General features: G+C 49.9%; 1 protein-coding gene across 2 annotated transcripts in view; it reads left to right on the forward strand.

The window, feature by feature from the left end:
• Nucleotides 1–15,088, forward strand: part of akap13a (A-kinase anchoring protein 13a) — a 121,602-nt gene that overhangs the window by 13,062 nt on the left and 93,452 nt on the right. For both annotated transcript variants that reach the window (XM_045708528.2, XM_045708529.2), the window contains exons 3-8: nucleotides 1,284–1,351; nucleotides 1,699–1,777; nucleotides 5,402–5,549; nucleotides 6,207–6,322; nucleotides 7,297–7,443; nucleotides 9,502–9,752. In XM_045708528.2, the coding sequence (XP_045564484.2) occupies nucleotides 1,284–1,351; nucleotides 1,699–1,777; nucleotides 5,402–5,549; nucleotides 6,207–6,322; nucleotides 7,297–7,443; nucleotides 9,502–9,752 (809 nt within the window). The remainder of the gene's footprint in view (nucleotides 1–1,283; nucleotides 1,352–1,698; nucleotides 1,778–5,401; nucleotides 5,550–6,206; nucleotides 6,323–7,296; nucleotides 7,444–9,501; nucleotides 9,753–15,088) is intronic.

Below are 15,088 nucleotides of genomic sequence, written 5' to 3' on the forward strand. Positions count from 1 at the left end.
CCCTGGTTCTGTAGACCAGTCCAACTATCCGGTTCTGTAGACCAGTCCAACTCTCTGGTTCTGTAGATCAGTCCAACTCCCTGGTTCTGTAGATCAGTCAAACTCTCTGGTTCTGTAGACCAGTCCAACTCCCTGGTTCTGTAGACCAGTCCAACTCTCTGGTTCAGTAGACCCAGTCCAACTCCCTGGCTCTGTAGACCCAGTCCAACTCCCTGATTCTGTAGCCCAGTCCAACTCCCTGGTTCTGTAGCCCAGTCCAACTCCCTGGTTCTGTAGACCAGTCCAACTCCCTGGTTCAGTAGACCAGTCCAACTCTCTGGTTCAGTAGACCCAGTCCAACTCCCTGGCTCTGTAGACCCAGTCCAACTCCCTGGTTCTGTAGACCCAGTCCAACTCCCTGGTTCTGTAGCCCAGTCCAACTCTCTGGTTCAGTAGACCCAGTCCAACTCCCTGGCTCTGTAGACCCAGTCCAACTCCCTGGTTCTGTAGCCCAGTCCAACTCCCTGATTCTGTAACCCAGTCCAACTCCCTGGTTCTGTAGCCCAGTCCAACTCCCTGGTTCTGTAGACCAGTCCAACTCCCTGGTTCTGTAGACCAGTCCAACTCTCTGGTTCAGTAGACCTGTCCAACTCTCCGGTTCTGTAGACCAGTCCAACTCTCTGGCTCTGTAGACCAGTCCAACTCTCTGGCTCTGTAGACCAGTCCAACTCTCTGGCTCTGTAGACCAGTCCAACTCTCTGGTTCTGTAGACCAGTCCAACTCTCTGGTTCTGTAGATAAGTCCAACTCCCTGGTTCTGTAGATCAGTCAAACTCTCTGGTTCTGTAGACCAGTCCAACTCCCTGGTTCTGTAGACCAGTCCAACTCTCTGGTTCTGTAGACCTGTCCAACTCTCCGGTTCTGTAGACCAGTCCAACTCTCCGGTTCAGTAGACCAGTCCAACTCCCTGGTTCTGTAGACCAGTCCAACTCCCTGGTTCTGTAGACCAGTCCAACTATCCGGTTCTGTAGACCAGTCCAACTCTCCGGTTCTGTAGACCAGTCCAACTCTCCGGTTCTGTAGACCAGTCCAACTCCCTGGTTCTGTAGACCAGTCCAACTCTCCGGTTCTGTAGACCCAGTCCAACTCCCTGGTTCTGTAGACCAGTCCAACTCCCTGGTTCCGTAGACCAGTCCAATTCTCCTGCCACAGTTCATAACACATGTAAAGAACCCCCCTGGAAGATTATTCTGATGAAATTCTTACTTTAAGATTTAAAGTTGCATTTTATTTTGTATTTTTCAGATTGTAATGCACATGTTCATAAGGGTTGTAGAGAAAGCCTGCCTGTCTGTGCCAAGGTGAAGATGAAGGTAAGGAAAGAACACTATTTAAAACAATTTTCAGCCCATTTTGTCAACCTATAAAATGAGTAGCCTACAGGACATCAAGGTCGTGAATTTATTTACACTACTGAAGTCCTGGATTGTTTCCCCCCCCCCCCCCCCCCTAGTTGAATTTATTTACACTACTGAAGTCCTGGATTGTTTCCCCCCCCCCGTCTAGTTGAATTTATTTACACTACTGAAGTCCTGGATTGTTTCCCCCCCCCCCGTCTAGTTGAATTTATTTACACTACTGAAGTCCTGGATTGTTTCCCCCCCCCCCCTAGTTGAATTTATTTACACTACTGATGTCCTGGATTGTTTTCCCCCCCTAGACGCCCAGACAGCAGTTTGCCGTTCCAGATTCAGCCGCCATTCCTGTTGTTACCCGGAGAACAAAACGAGGGTTAAACCGTGAGTCCATCTTAAATGTACTCAAAACAGCCCTGTCCTGGTCCCAGATCTGTTGGTGTTAACCATCACAGCCCTGTCCTGGTCCCATCTGTTCCCTATAGAGTCCTACAGGCCATCTGTTCCCTATAGAGTCCTACAGGTCATCTGTTCCCTATAGAGTCCTACAGGTCATCTGTTCCCTATAGAGTCCTACAGGCCATCTGTTCCCTATAGAGTCCTACAGGCCATCTGTTCCCTATAGAGTCCTACAGGTCATAAGTTCCCTATAGAGTCCTACAGGTCATCTGTTCCCTATAGAGTCCTACAGGTCATCTGTTCCCTATAGAGTCCTACAGGCCATCTGTTCCCTATAGAGTCCTACAGGTCATCTGTTCCCTATAGAGTCCTACAGGTCATCTGTTCCCTATAGAGTCCTACAGGCCATCTGTTCCCTATAGAGTCCTACAGGCCATCTGTTCCCTATAGAGTCCTACAGGTCATAAGTTCCCTATAGAGTCCTACAGGCCATCTGTTCCCTATAGAGTCCTACAGGCCATCTGTTCCCTATAGAGTCCTACAGGTCATCTGTTCCCTATAGAGTCCTACAGGTCATCTGTTCCCTATAGAGTCCTACAGGCCATCTGTTCCCTATAGAGTCCTACAGGCCATCTGTTCCCTATAGAGTCCTACAGGTCATCTGTTCCCTATAGAGTCCTACAGGTCATCTGTTCCCTATAGAGTCCTACAGGCCATCTGTTCCCTATAGAGTCCTACAGGCCATCTGTTCCCTATAGAGTCCTACAGGTCATCTGTTCCCTATAGAGTCCTACAGGTCATCTGTTCCCTATAGAGTCCTACAGGTCATCTGTTCCCTATAGAGTCCTACAGGCCATCTGTTCCCTATAGAGTCCTACAGGTCATCTGTTCCCTATAGAGTCCTACAGGTCCATCTGTTCCCTATAGAGTCCTACAGGCCATCTGTTCCCTATAGAGTCCTGCAGACCATCTGTTCCCTATAGAGTCCTACAGGCCATCTGTTCCCTATAGAGTCCTACAGGCCATCTGTTCCCTATAGAGTCCTACAGGTCATCTGTTCCCTATAGAGTCCTACAGGCCATCTGTTCCCTATAGAGTCCTACAGGCCATCTGTTCCCTATAGAGTCCTACAGGTCATCTGTTCCCTATAGAGTCCTACAGGCCATCTGTTCCCTATAGAGTCCTACAGGCCATCTGTTCCCTATAGAGTCCTACAGGTCATCTGTTCCCTATAGAGTCCTACAGGCCATCTGTTCCCTATAGAGTCCTACAGGCCATCTGTTCCCTATAGAGTCCTACAGGTCATCTGTTCCCTATAGAGTCCTACAGGCCCTCTGTTCCCTATAGAGTCCTACAGGCCATCTGTTCCCTATAGAGTCCTACAGGTCATCTGTTCCCTATAGAGTCCTACAGGCCATCTGTTCCCTATAGAGTCCTACAGGCCATCTGTTCCCTATAGAGTCCTACAGGCCATCTGTTCCCCATAGAGTCCTACAGGTCATCTGTTCCCTATAGAGTCCTACAGGTCATCTGTTCCCTATAGAGTCCTACAGGCCATCTGTTCCCTATAGAGTCCTACAGGCCATCTGTTCCCTATAGAGTCCTACAGGTCATCTGTTCCCTATAGAGTCCTACAGGTCATCTGTTCCCTATAGAGTCCTACAGGCCATCTGTTCCCTATAGAGTCCTACAGGTCATCTGTTCCCTATAGAGTCCTACAGGTCATCTGTTCCCTATAGAGTCCTACAGGTCATCTGTTCCCTATAGAGTCCTACAGGCCATCTGTTCCCTATAGAGTCCTACAGGTCATAAGTTCCCTATAGAGTCCTACAGGTCATCTGTTCCCTATAGAGTCCTACAGGTCATCTGTTCCCTATAGAGTCCTACAGGCCATCTGTTCCCTATAGAGTCCTACAGGCCATCTGTTCCCTATAGAGTCCTACAGGTCATCTGTTCCCTATAGAGTCCTACAGGTCATCTGTTCCCTATAGAGTCCTACAGGCCATCTGTTCCCTATAGAGTCCTACAGGCCATCTGTTCCCTATAGAGTCCTACAGGTCATCTGTTCCCTATAGAGTCCTACAGGTCATCTGTTCCCTATAGAGTCCTACAGGCCATCTGTTCCCTATAGAGTCCTACAGGCCATCTGTTCCCTATAGAGTCCTACAGGTCATCTGTTCCCTATAGAGTCCTACAGGTCATCTGTTCCCTATAGAGTCCTACAGGTCATCTGTTCCCTATAGAGTCCTACAGGCCATCTGTTCCCTATAGAGTCCTACAGGTCATCTGTTCCCTATAGAGTCCTACAGGCCATCTGTTCCCTATAGAGTCCTACTGGCCATCTGTTCCCTATAGAGTCCTGCAGACCATCTGTTCCCTATAGAGTCCTACAGGCCATCTGTTCCCTATAGAGTCCTACAGGCCATCTGTTCCCTATAGAGTCCTACAGGTCATCTGTTCCCTATAGAGTCCTACAGGCCATCTGTTCCCTATAGAGTCCTACAGGCCATCTGTTCCCTATAGAGTCCTACAGGTCATCTGTTCCCTATAGAGTCCTACAGGCCATCTGTTCCCTATAGAGTCCTACAGGCCATCTGTTCCCTATAGAGTCCTACAGGTCATCTGTTCCCTATAGAGTCCTACAGGCCATCTGTTCCCTATAGAGTCCTACAGGCCATCTGTTCCCTATAGAGTCCTACAGGTCATCTGTTCCCTATAGAGTCCTACAGGCCCTCTGTTCCCTATAGAGTCCTACAGGCCATCTGTTCCCTATAGAGTCCTACAGGTCATCTGTTCCCTATAGAGTCCTACAGGCCATCTGTTCCCTATAGAGTCCTACAGGCCATCTGTTCCCTATAGAGTCCTACAGGCCATCTGTTCCCCATAGAGTCCTACAGGTCATCTGTTCCCTATAGAGTCCTACAGGTCATCTGTTCCCTATAGAGTCCTACAGGCCATCTGTTCCCTATAGAGTCCTACAGGCCATCTGTTCCCTATAGAGTCCTACAGGTCATCTGTTCCCTATAGAGTCCTACAGGTCATCTGTTCCCTATAGAGTCCTACAGGCCATCTGTTCCCTATAGAGTCCTACAGGTCATCTGTTCCCTATAGAGTCCTACAGGTCATCTGTTCCCTATAGAGTCCTACAGGTCATCTGTTCCCTATAGAGTCCTACAGGCCATCTGTTCCCTATAGAGTCCTACAGGCCATCTGTTCCCTATAGAGTCCTACAGGCCATCTGTTCCCTATAGAGTCCTACAGGTCATCTGTTCCCTATAGAGTCCTACAGGCCATCTGTTCCCTATAGAGTCCTACAGGCCATCTGTTCCCTATAGAGTCCTACAGGTCATCTGTTCCCTATAGAGTCCTACAGGCCATCTGTTCCCTATAGAGTCCTACAGGTCATCTGTTCCCTATAGAGTCCTACAGGCCATCTGTTCCCTATAGAGTCCTACAGGTCATCTGTTCCCTATAGAGTCCTACAGGTCATCTGTTCCCTATAGAGTCCTACAGGGCTTTGGTCAACATTAGTGTGCCATGTGTGACGTAACCCAATACCAACCTACCACATTCCTCTCTTAACGCTGGCCCTCTCTTATGACATCACAGCGGGTGCATCGCGGGAGCGGCCCTGGTCAGCCATCTTGTCTCCTGAAGACTACTCCTCATTGGTTGTTCCCTCCCGAAGACACACCTCCATCATACCCTTCCATGGGTCCAACCTGTCAAAGAGCATCTCTATATCCAACATCGCTGGGTGAGAAACCCTTACTCTGACCCCTAACCCTGACCCTAACCCTAACCCTTACTCTGACCCTAACCCCTAACCCTAACCCTGACCCCTAACCCCTCACCCTCACCCTAACCCTTACCCTGACCCCTAACCCTAACCCTTACTCTGACCCTAACCCTGACCCCTAACCCCTAACCCTAACCCTTACTCTGACCCTGACCCCTAACCCTTACCCTTACCCTGACCCAAACCCTTACTCTATCCATGACCCTGACCCTAACTCTGACCTGACCCTAACCCTGACTCTAACCCTGACCCTAACCTGACCCGAACTCTGACCCTGACCCTGAGCCTAACCCTAATCTGACCCTAACCCTAACCCTGACCATAACCCGACCCAACCTGCCTATCAAGGGTCTGTGGTACCTGTCCCATTCTACTGACTCTCTGCCCTCTCCCTCTCCCTGTCTCTCTCTGTGTCTCCCTCTCCCTGTCTCTCTCTGTGTCTCCCTCTCCCTGTCTCTCTCTGTGTCTCCCTCTCCCTGTCTCTCTCTCTCTCTCTCTCTGTGTCTCTCTCTCTCTCTCTCTCTCTCTCTCTCTCTCTCTCTCTCTCTCTCTCTCTATCTCTCTGTCCTCTCTCTCTCTCTCTGTCCTCTCTCTCTCTCTCTGTCCTCTCTCCAGTCACCAGGTGTTTGATGACATGCCTATCAAGGGTCTGCGGTACCTGTCCCATTCTTCTGACTCTCTGTGCAAGACCAACCTGGTCAATGAATCTACAGAGTCACTCACAGATGAAGGTTAGTAGAGTACAACTCTCTACCTCTCTCTCTGCCAGTCCGTCCGTCCGTCCTCTCCGCCAGTCAGTCCGTCCTCTCCGCCAGTCCGTCCGTCCGTCCTGTCTGTCTGTATGTCCTCTCCACCTGTCTGTCTGTATGTCCTCTCCACCTGTCTGTCTATCCTCTCTCTCTACTCTATCAGCCCTAAACAGCTGCTGAACAGCTATGGATAGAATGACTGACATGCTTTGTGTCTTTAAATGCATCTCAAATGGCACCCTATTTCCTGTTTAGTTCACTGCCATAGTAAATACACTTTACCCACAGTCACCATCCCACAGTCGATAGTAAACACACTTTACCCACAGTCGATAGTAAACACACATTACCCACAGTGAAGGTAAAGTGGCAGGTAGCCTAGCGGTTAGTGTTGTGCCAGTAACCGAAAGTTCGCTGGTTCGAATCCTCGAGCTGAGCAAGGCACTTAATCCTAATCGCTCCTGTAAATGTGTCTGTATTATAGCGTCTACTCTAACGTCTATGTCACGTCCTGGCCAGTATAAGGGGTTATTTGTTATTGTAGTTTGGTCAGGACGTGGCAGGGGGGTGTTTGTTTCGAGTATTCCAGGGTTTTGGTTATGTTCTATGTTGTGTATGTCTATGCTCTGTCTATGTTGTGTATTTCTTTGTGTTGGTCTGGTATGGCTCTCAATCAGGAACAGCTGTACATCGTTGTTGCTGATTGGGAGTCATACTTAGGTAGCCCTGTTTTCACCTGTCCCTTTGTGGGAAGTTGTCTTTGCATAGCTGTGTGTTAGCCTGCGTTACTGTGCGTTCGTTCGTTCGTTCGTTTTCTTGTTTTGTTTTTTCAGTGTTCTAATAAACGTTAAAATGAGCACTCAACCCGCTGCGCCTTAGTCCACTACATATGACGACCGTTACAGTCTAGATAAATACATGTGAATGTTATCTGAGCGGTGCGTTTTATCATCGAGGCACGGAGATGATCGACAGCCAGCTGATGGGCGAGTTTGAGGCAGACCTGAAAGAGCTAGAAGCAGACTCCTGGAGCAACGTTACGGACCGTCACTTCCTCAAACATCTGAAGAAGGACGTCATCAAGAGACAGGATGTAATCTACGGTACCTGCCTTGAGTTATACCCCCTCCTCCTCTCTCCATCAATAAACAGGACATCTACTGTACCTCCCACTGCTACAGTACCTGCCTTGAGTTATACCCCCTCCTCCTCTCTCCATCAATAAACAGGACATCTACTGTACCTCCCACTGCTACAGTACCTGCCTTGAGTTATACCCCCTCCTCTCTCTCCATCAATAAACATGACAAATCCAGACTGATCCAGACTGGATACAGAAAGACAGAGGGGAAAATACACATGGTATTGTAAATCCAGACTGATCCAAACTGGATCCAGACAGAAAGATGGGATAATACACAGTATTGTAAATCTAGACTGATAGAAAATTCAAGGGTGGGCTTTGCTGAGATGACAAAATATGGTGCAAAACAGTGAAGGATTACAATGCCCTACGACCCCTCTATCTAGAGTTCCCAGGGAACTACTACCCCTCTATCTAGAGTTCCCAGGGCTCTACTACCCCTCTATCTAGAGTTCCCAGGGCACTACTACCCCTCTATCTAGAGTTCCCAGGGCCCTACTACCCCTCTATCTAGAGTTCCCAGGGAACTACTACCCCTCTATCTAGAGTTACCAGGGCTCTACTACCCCTCTATCTAGAGTTCCCAGGGCTCTACTACCCCTCTATCTAGAGTTCCCAGGGCACTACTGCCCCTCGATCTAGAGTTCCCAGGGCTCTACTACCCCTCTATCTAGAGTTCCCAGGGCTCTACTACCCCTCTATCTAGAGATCCCAGGGCTCTACTACCCCTCTATCTAGAGTTCCCAGGGCTCTACTACCCCTCTATCTAGAGTTACTGGGCACTACTACCCCTCTATCTAGATTTACCATGCACTACTACCCCTCTACCTAGAGTTCCCAGGGCCCTACTACCCTTCTACCTAGAGTTCCCAGGCACTACTACCCCTCTATCTAGAGTTCCCAGGGCTCTACTACCCCTCTATCTAGAGTTCCCAGGGCTCTACTACCCCTCTATCTAGAGTTCCCAGACCACTACTACCCCTCTATCTAGAGTTCCCAGGGCTCTACTACCCCTCTATCTAGAGTTACCAGGGCTCTACTACCCCTCTATCTAGAGTTACTGGGCACTACTACCCCTCTATCTAGAGTTACCGTGCACTACTACCCCTCTATCTAGAGTTCCCAGGGCTCTACTACCCCTCTATCTAGAGTTCCCAGGGCTCTACTACCCCTCTATCTAGAGTTACTGGGCACTACTACCCCTCTATCTAGAGTTACCGTGCACTACTACCCCTCTACCTAGAGTTCCCAGGGCCCTACTACCCCTCTACCTAGAGTTCCCAGGCACTACTACCCCTCTATCTAGAGTTCCCAGGGCTCTACTACCCCTCTATCTAGAGTTCCCAGGGCCCTACTACCCCTCTATCTAGAGTTCCCAGGGCTCTACTACCCCTCTATCTAGAGTTACCAGGGCTCTACTACCCCTCTCTCTAGAGTTCCCAGGGCTCTACTACCCCTCTATCTAGAGTTACCAGACCACTACTACCCCTCTATCTAGAGTTACTGGGCTCTACTACCCCTCTATCTAGAGTTCCCAGGGCTCTACTACCCCTCTATCTAGAGTTACCAGACCACTACTACCCCTCTATCTAGAGTTCCCAGACCACTACTACCCCTCTATCTAGAGTTCCCAGACCACTACTACCCCTCTATCTAGAGTTACCAGACCACTACTACCCCTCTATCTAGAGTTACCAGGCACTACTACCCCTCTATCTAGAGTTACCAGACCACTACTACCCCTCTATCTAGAGTTACCAGACCACTACTACCCCTCTATCTAGAGTTACCGGGCACTACTACCTCTCTATCTAGAGTTACCAGACCACTACTACCCCTCTATCTGGAGCTGGACAAACCTTGATCTCCCCATGTTACTCCCCCTCCTAATCTTAACCCCCGTCTCTACCTGTATCTCCCTCTCCTAACCTTAACCCCCTCTCTCCCTGTATCTCCCCCTTCTAACCTTAACCCCCTTCCTGTATCTCCCCCAAACCCCATTGTTGTCCCCCTCCAGAGTTGATGCAGACGGAGATGCACCATGTGCGGACCCTGCTGATCATGGTGGAGGTGTACAGTAAGGGTCTGGTGAAGGAGCTGCAGCTGGAGCCTCAGACAGTAGACAGGCTGTTCCCTGCCCTGGAGGAGCTCCTGGACCTCCACACCTCCTTCCTGACACGCCTCCTGGAGAGGAAGAGAGAGAGCCAGCAGGAGGGGGAGGACGGAGGATTCATCATCAACAAGATAGGAGACATCCTGGAGACGCAGGTTAGAGGAGGGAGAGAGCCCACACTACACTACAGAACACCACCACAGAACACCACACTACAGAACACCACTACAGAACACCACTACAGAACAACACTACAGAACAACACGCAGGTTAGAGGGAGGGAGCCCACACTACACTACACTACAGAACACTACAGAACACCACTACAGAACACCACCACAGAACACCACACTACAGAACACCACTACAGAACACCACTACAGAACACCACTACAGAACACCACCACAGAACACCACCACAGAACACCACTACAGAACACCACTACAGAACACCACTACAGAACACCACTACAGAACACCACTACAGAACACCACCACAGAACACCACCACAGAACACCACCACAGAACACCACACTACAGAACACTACAGAACACAACACCACGCAGGTTAGAGGGAGAGAGCCCACACTACACTACAGAACACCACACTACAGAACACCACCACGGAACACCACAGTCCCACAGAACACCACCACAGAACACCACCACAGAACACCACAGAACCACAGAACACCACCACAGAACACCACCACAGAACACCACCACAGAACACCACACTACAGAACACTACAGAACACAACACCACGCAGGTTAGAGGGAGAGAGCCCACACTACACTACAGAACACCACACTACAGAACACCACCACGGAACACCACAGTCCCACAGAACACCACCACAGAACACCACCACAGAACACCACAGAACCACAGAACACCACCACAGAACACCACAGAACCACAGAACACCACCACAGAACACCACCACAGAACACCACAGAACACCACCACAGAACACCACCACAGAACACCACAGAACCACAGAACACCACAGAACCACAGAACACCACAGAACCACAGAACACCACCACAGAACACCACCACAGAACACCACAGAACACCACCACAGAACACCACAGAACCACAGAACACCACCACAGAACACCACAGAACCACAGAACACCACAGAACCACAGAACACCACAGAACCACAGAACACCACAGAACCACAGAACACCACCCTCCTCCTCCCACATCATAGAGACAGCTGAGAGGATCACAGGGTCAAGCTGCAGCCAGGACCTCCTGGAAGGAGAGCATGTTGTCTCTATACACCACAGACTCGGTGTTCAATCTGTGACACCTTTTCCCTGGAATCAAAGTTACACTTCCCCCTTATGTTTTAAACAAAACATATCGGATTCAACAATAAACAGATGTATTCCTTTGAGTTGTAGATTCATATTGTTACGCCTCTTGGAGGGAACGAAACACCCGCCTACACTCAACTCCCCGTGGAGGAACAGAGGTATAGGACTGTAGGTGGAGGTATAGAGGTATGGGACTGTAGGTGGAGGTATGGGACTGTAGGTGGAGGTATAGAGGTATGGGACTGTAGGTGGAGGTATAGAGGTATGGGACTGTAGGTGGAGGTATAGAGGTATGGGACTGTAGGTGGAGGTATAGAGGTATGGGACTGTAGGTGGAGGTATAGAGGTATGGGACTGTAGGTGGAGGTATAGAGGTATGGGACTGCAGGTGGAGGTATAGAGGTATGGGACTGTAGGTGGAGGTATGGGACTGTAGGTGGAGGTATGGGACTGTAGGTGGAGGTATAGAGGTATGGGACTGTAGGTGGAGGTATGGGACTGTAGGTAGAGGTATGGGACTGTAGGTGGAGGTATAGAGGTATGGGACTGTAGGTGGAGGTATAGAGGTATGGGACTGTAGGTGGAGGTATGGGACTGTAGGTGGAGGTGTGGAGGTATGGGACTGTAGGTGGAGGTATAGAGGTATGGGACTGTAGGTGGAGGTATAGAGGTATGGGACTGTAGGTGGAGGTATAGAGGTATGGGACTGTAGGTGGAGGTATAGAGGAATGTGACTAGGTGGAGGTATAGAGGTATGGGACTGTAGGTGGAGGTATAGAGGTATGGGACTGTAGGTGGAGGTATAGAGGTATGGGACTGTAGGTGGAGGTATGGGACTGTAGGTGGAGGTATAGAGTTATGGGACTGTAGGTGGAGGTATGGAGGTATGGGACTGTAGGTGGAGGTATAGAGGTATGGTACTGTAGGTGGAGGTATGGGACTGTAGGTGGAGGTATAGAGGTATGGGACTGTAGGTGGAGGTATAGAGGTATGGGACTGTAGGTGGAGGTATGGAGGTATGGGACTGCAGGTGGAGGTATAGAGGTATGGGACTGTAGGTGGAGGTATAGAGGTATGGGACTGTAGGTGGAGGTATGGGACTGTAGGTGGAGGTATAGAGGTATGGGACTGTAGGTGGAGGTATAGAGGTATGGGACTGTAGGTGGAGGTATAGAGGTATGGGACTGTAGGTGGAGGTATGGGACTGTAGGTGGAGGTATAGAGGTATGGGACTGTAGGTGGAGGTATAGAGGTATGGGACTGTAGGTGGAGGTATAGAGGTATGGGACTGTAGGTGGAGGTATAGAGGTATGGGACTGTAGGTGGAGGTATAGAGGAATGTGACTAGGTGGAGGTATAGAGGTATGGGACTGTAGGTGGAGGTATAGAGGTATGGGACTGTAGGTGGAGGTATAGAGGTATGGGACTGTAGGTGGAGGTATAGAGGTATGGGACTGTAGGTGGAGGTATAGAGGTATGGGACTGTAGGTGGAGGTATGGGACTGTAGGTGGAGGTATAGAGGTATGGGACTGTAGGTGGAGGTATAGAGGTATGGGACTGTAGGTGGAGGTATAGAGGTATGGGACTGTAGGTGGAGGTATAGAGGTATGGGACTGTAGGTGGAGGTATGGGACTGTAGGTGGAGGTATTGAGGTATGGGACTGTAGGTGGAGGTATAGAGGTATGAGACTGTAGGTGGAGGTATGGGACTGTAGGTGGAGGTATGGGACTGTAGGTGGAGGTATAGAGGTATGGGACTGTAGGTGGAGGTATAGAGGTATGGGACTGTAGGTGGAGGTATAGAGGTATGGGACTGTAGGTGGAGGTATAGAGGTATGGGAATGTAGGTGGAGGTATAGAGGTATGGGACTGTAGGTGGAGGTATGGGACTGTAGGTGGATGTATAGAGGAATGGGACTGTAGGTGGAGGTATGGAGGCATGGGACTGTAGGTGGAGGTATAGAGGTATGGTACTGTAGGTGGAGGTATGGGACTGTAGGTTGAGGTATAGATGTATGGGACTGTAGGTGGAGGTATGGAGATATGGGACTGCAGGTGGAGGTATAGAGGTATGGGACTGTAGGTGGAGGTATAGAGGTATGGGACTGTAGGTGGAGGTATAGAGGTATGGGACTGTAGGTGGAGGTATAGAGGTATGGGACTGTAGGTGGAGGTATAGAGGTATGAGACTGTAGGTGGAGGTATAGAGGAATGTGACTGTAGGTGGAGGTATAGAGGTATGGGACAGTAGGTGGAGGTATAGAGGTATGGGACTGTAGGTGGAGGTATAGAGGTATGGGACTGTAGGTGGAGGTATGTGACTGTAGGTGGAGGTATAGAGGTATGGGAAAGTAGGTGGAGGTATTGAGGTATGGGACTGTAGGTGGAGGTATAGAGGTATGGGACTGTAGGTGGAGGTATAGAGGTATGGTACTGTAGGTGGAGGTATGGGACTGTAGGTGGAGGTATAGAGGTATGGGACTGTAGGTGGAGGTATAGAGGTATGGGACTGTAGGTGGAGGTATGGAGGTATGGGACTGCAGGTGGAGGTATAGAGGTATGGGACTGTAGGTGGAGGTATAGAGGTATGGGACTGTAGGTGGAGGTATGGGACTGTAGGTGGAGGTATAGAGGTATGGGACTGTAGGTGGAGGTATAGAGGTATGGGACTGTAGGTGGAGGTATAGAGGTATGGGACTGTAGGTGGAGGTATGGGACTGTAGGTGGAGGTATAGAGGTATGGGACTGTAGGTGGAGGTATAGAGGTATGGGACTGTAGGTGGAGGTATGGAGGTATGGGACTGCAGGTGGAGGTATAGAGGTATGGGACTGTAGGTGGAGGTATAGAGGTATGGGACTGTAGGTGGAGGTATGGGACTGTAGGTGGAGGTATAGAGGTATGGGACTGTAGGTGGAGGTATAGAGGTATGGGACTGTAGGTGGAGGTATAGAGGTATGGGACTGTAGGTGGAGGTATGGGACTGTAGGTGGAGGTATAGAGGTATGGGACTGTAGGTGGAGGTATAGAGGTATGGGACTGTAGGTGGAGGTATAGAGGAATGTGACTGTAGGTGGAGGTATAGAGGTATGGGACAGTAGGTGGAGGTATAGAGGTATGGGACTGTAGGTGGAGGTATAGAGGTATGGGACTGTAGGTGGAGGTATAGAGGTATGGGACTGTAGGTGGAGGTATGGGACTGTAGGTGGAGGTATAGAGGTATGGGAAAGTAGGTGGAGGTATAGAGGTATGGGACTGTAGGTGGAGGTATAGAGGTATGGGACTGTAGGTGGAGGTATAGAGGTATGGTACTGTAGGTGGAGGTATGGGACTGCAGGTGGAGGTATAGAGGTATGGGACTGTAGGTGGAGGTATAGAGGTATGGGACTGTAGGTGGAGGTATGGGACTGTAGGTGGAGGTATAGAGGTATGGGACTGTAGGTGGAGGTATAGAGGTATGGGACTGTAGGTGGAGGTATAGAGGTATGGGACTGTAGGTGGAGGTATGGGACTGTAGGTGGAGGTATAGAGGTATGGGACTGTAGGTGGAGGTATAGAGGTATGGGACTGTAGGTGGAGGTATAGAGGAATGTGACTGTAGGTGGAGGTATAGAGGTATGGGACAGTAGGTGGAGGTATAGAGGTATGGGACTGTAGGTGGAGGTATAGAGGTATGGGACTGTAGGTGGAGGTATAGAGGTATGGGACTGTAGGTGGAGGTATGGGACTGTAGGTGGAGGTATAGAGGTATGGGAAAGTAGGTGGAGGTATAGAGGTATGGGACTGTAGGTGGAGGTATAGAGGTATGGGACTGTAGGTGGAGGTATAGAGGTATGGTACTGTAGGTGGAGGTATGGGACTGTAGGTCGAGGTATAGAGGTATGGGACTGTAGGTGGAGGTATAGAGGTATGGGACTGTAGGTGGAGGTATGGAGGTATGGGACTGCAGGTGGAGGTATAGAGGTATGGGACTGTAGGTGGAGGTATAGAGGTATGGGACTGTAGGTGGAGGTATGGGACTGTAGGTGGAGGTATAGAGGTATGGGACTGTAGGTGGAGGTATAGAGGTATGGGACTGTAGGTGGAGGTATAGAGGTATGGGACTGTAGGTGGAGGTATGGGACTGTAGGTGGAGGTATAGAGGTATGGGACTGTAGGTGGA

This window comes from Salmo salar, chromosome 26 (assembly GCF_965601325.2).
Source record: "Salmo salar chromosome 26, fSalSal1, whole genome shotgun sequence".
NCBI classification, from domain to species: Eukaryota; Metazoa; Chordata; class Actinopteri; order Salmoniformes; family Salmonidae; genus Salmo; species Salmo salar.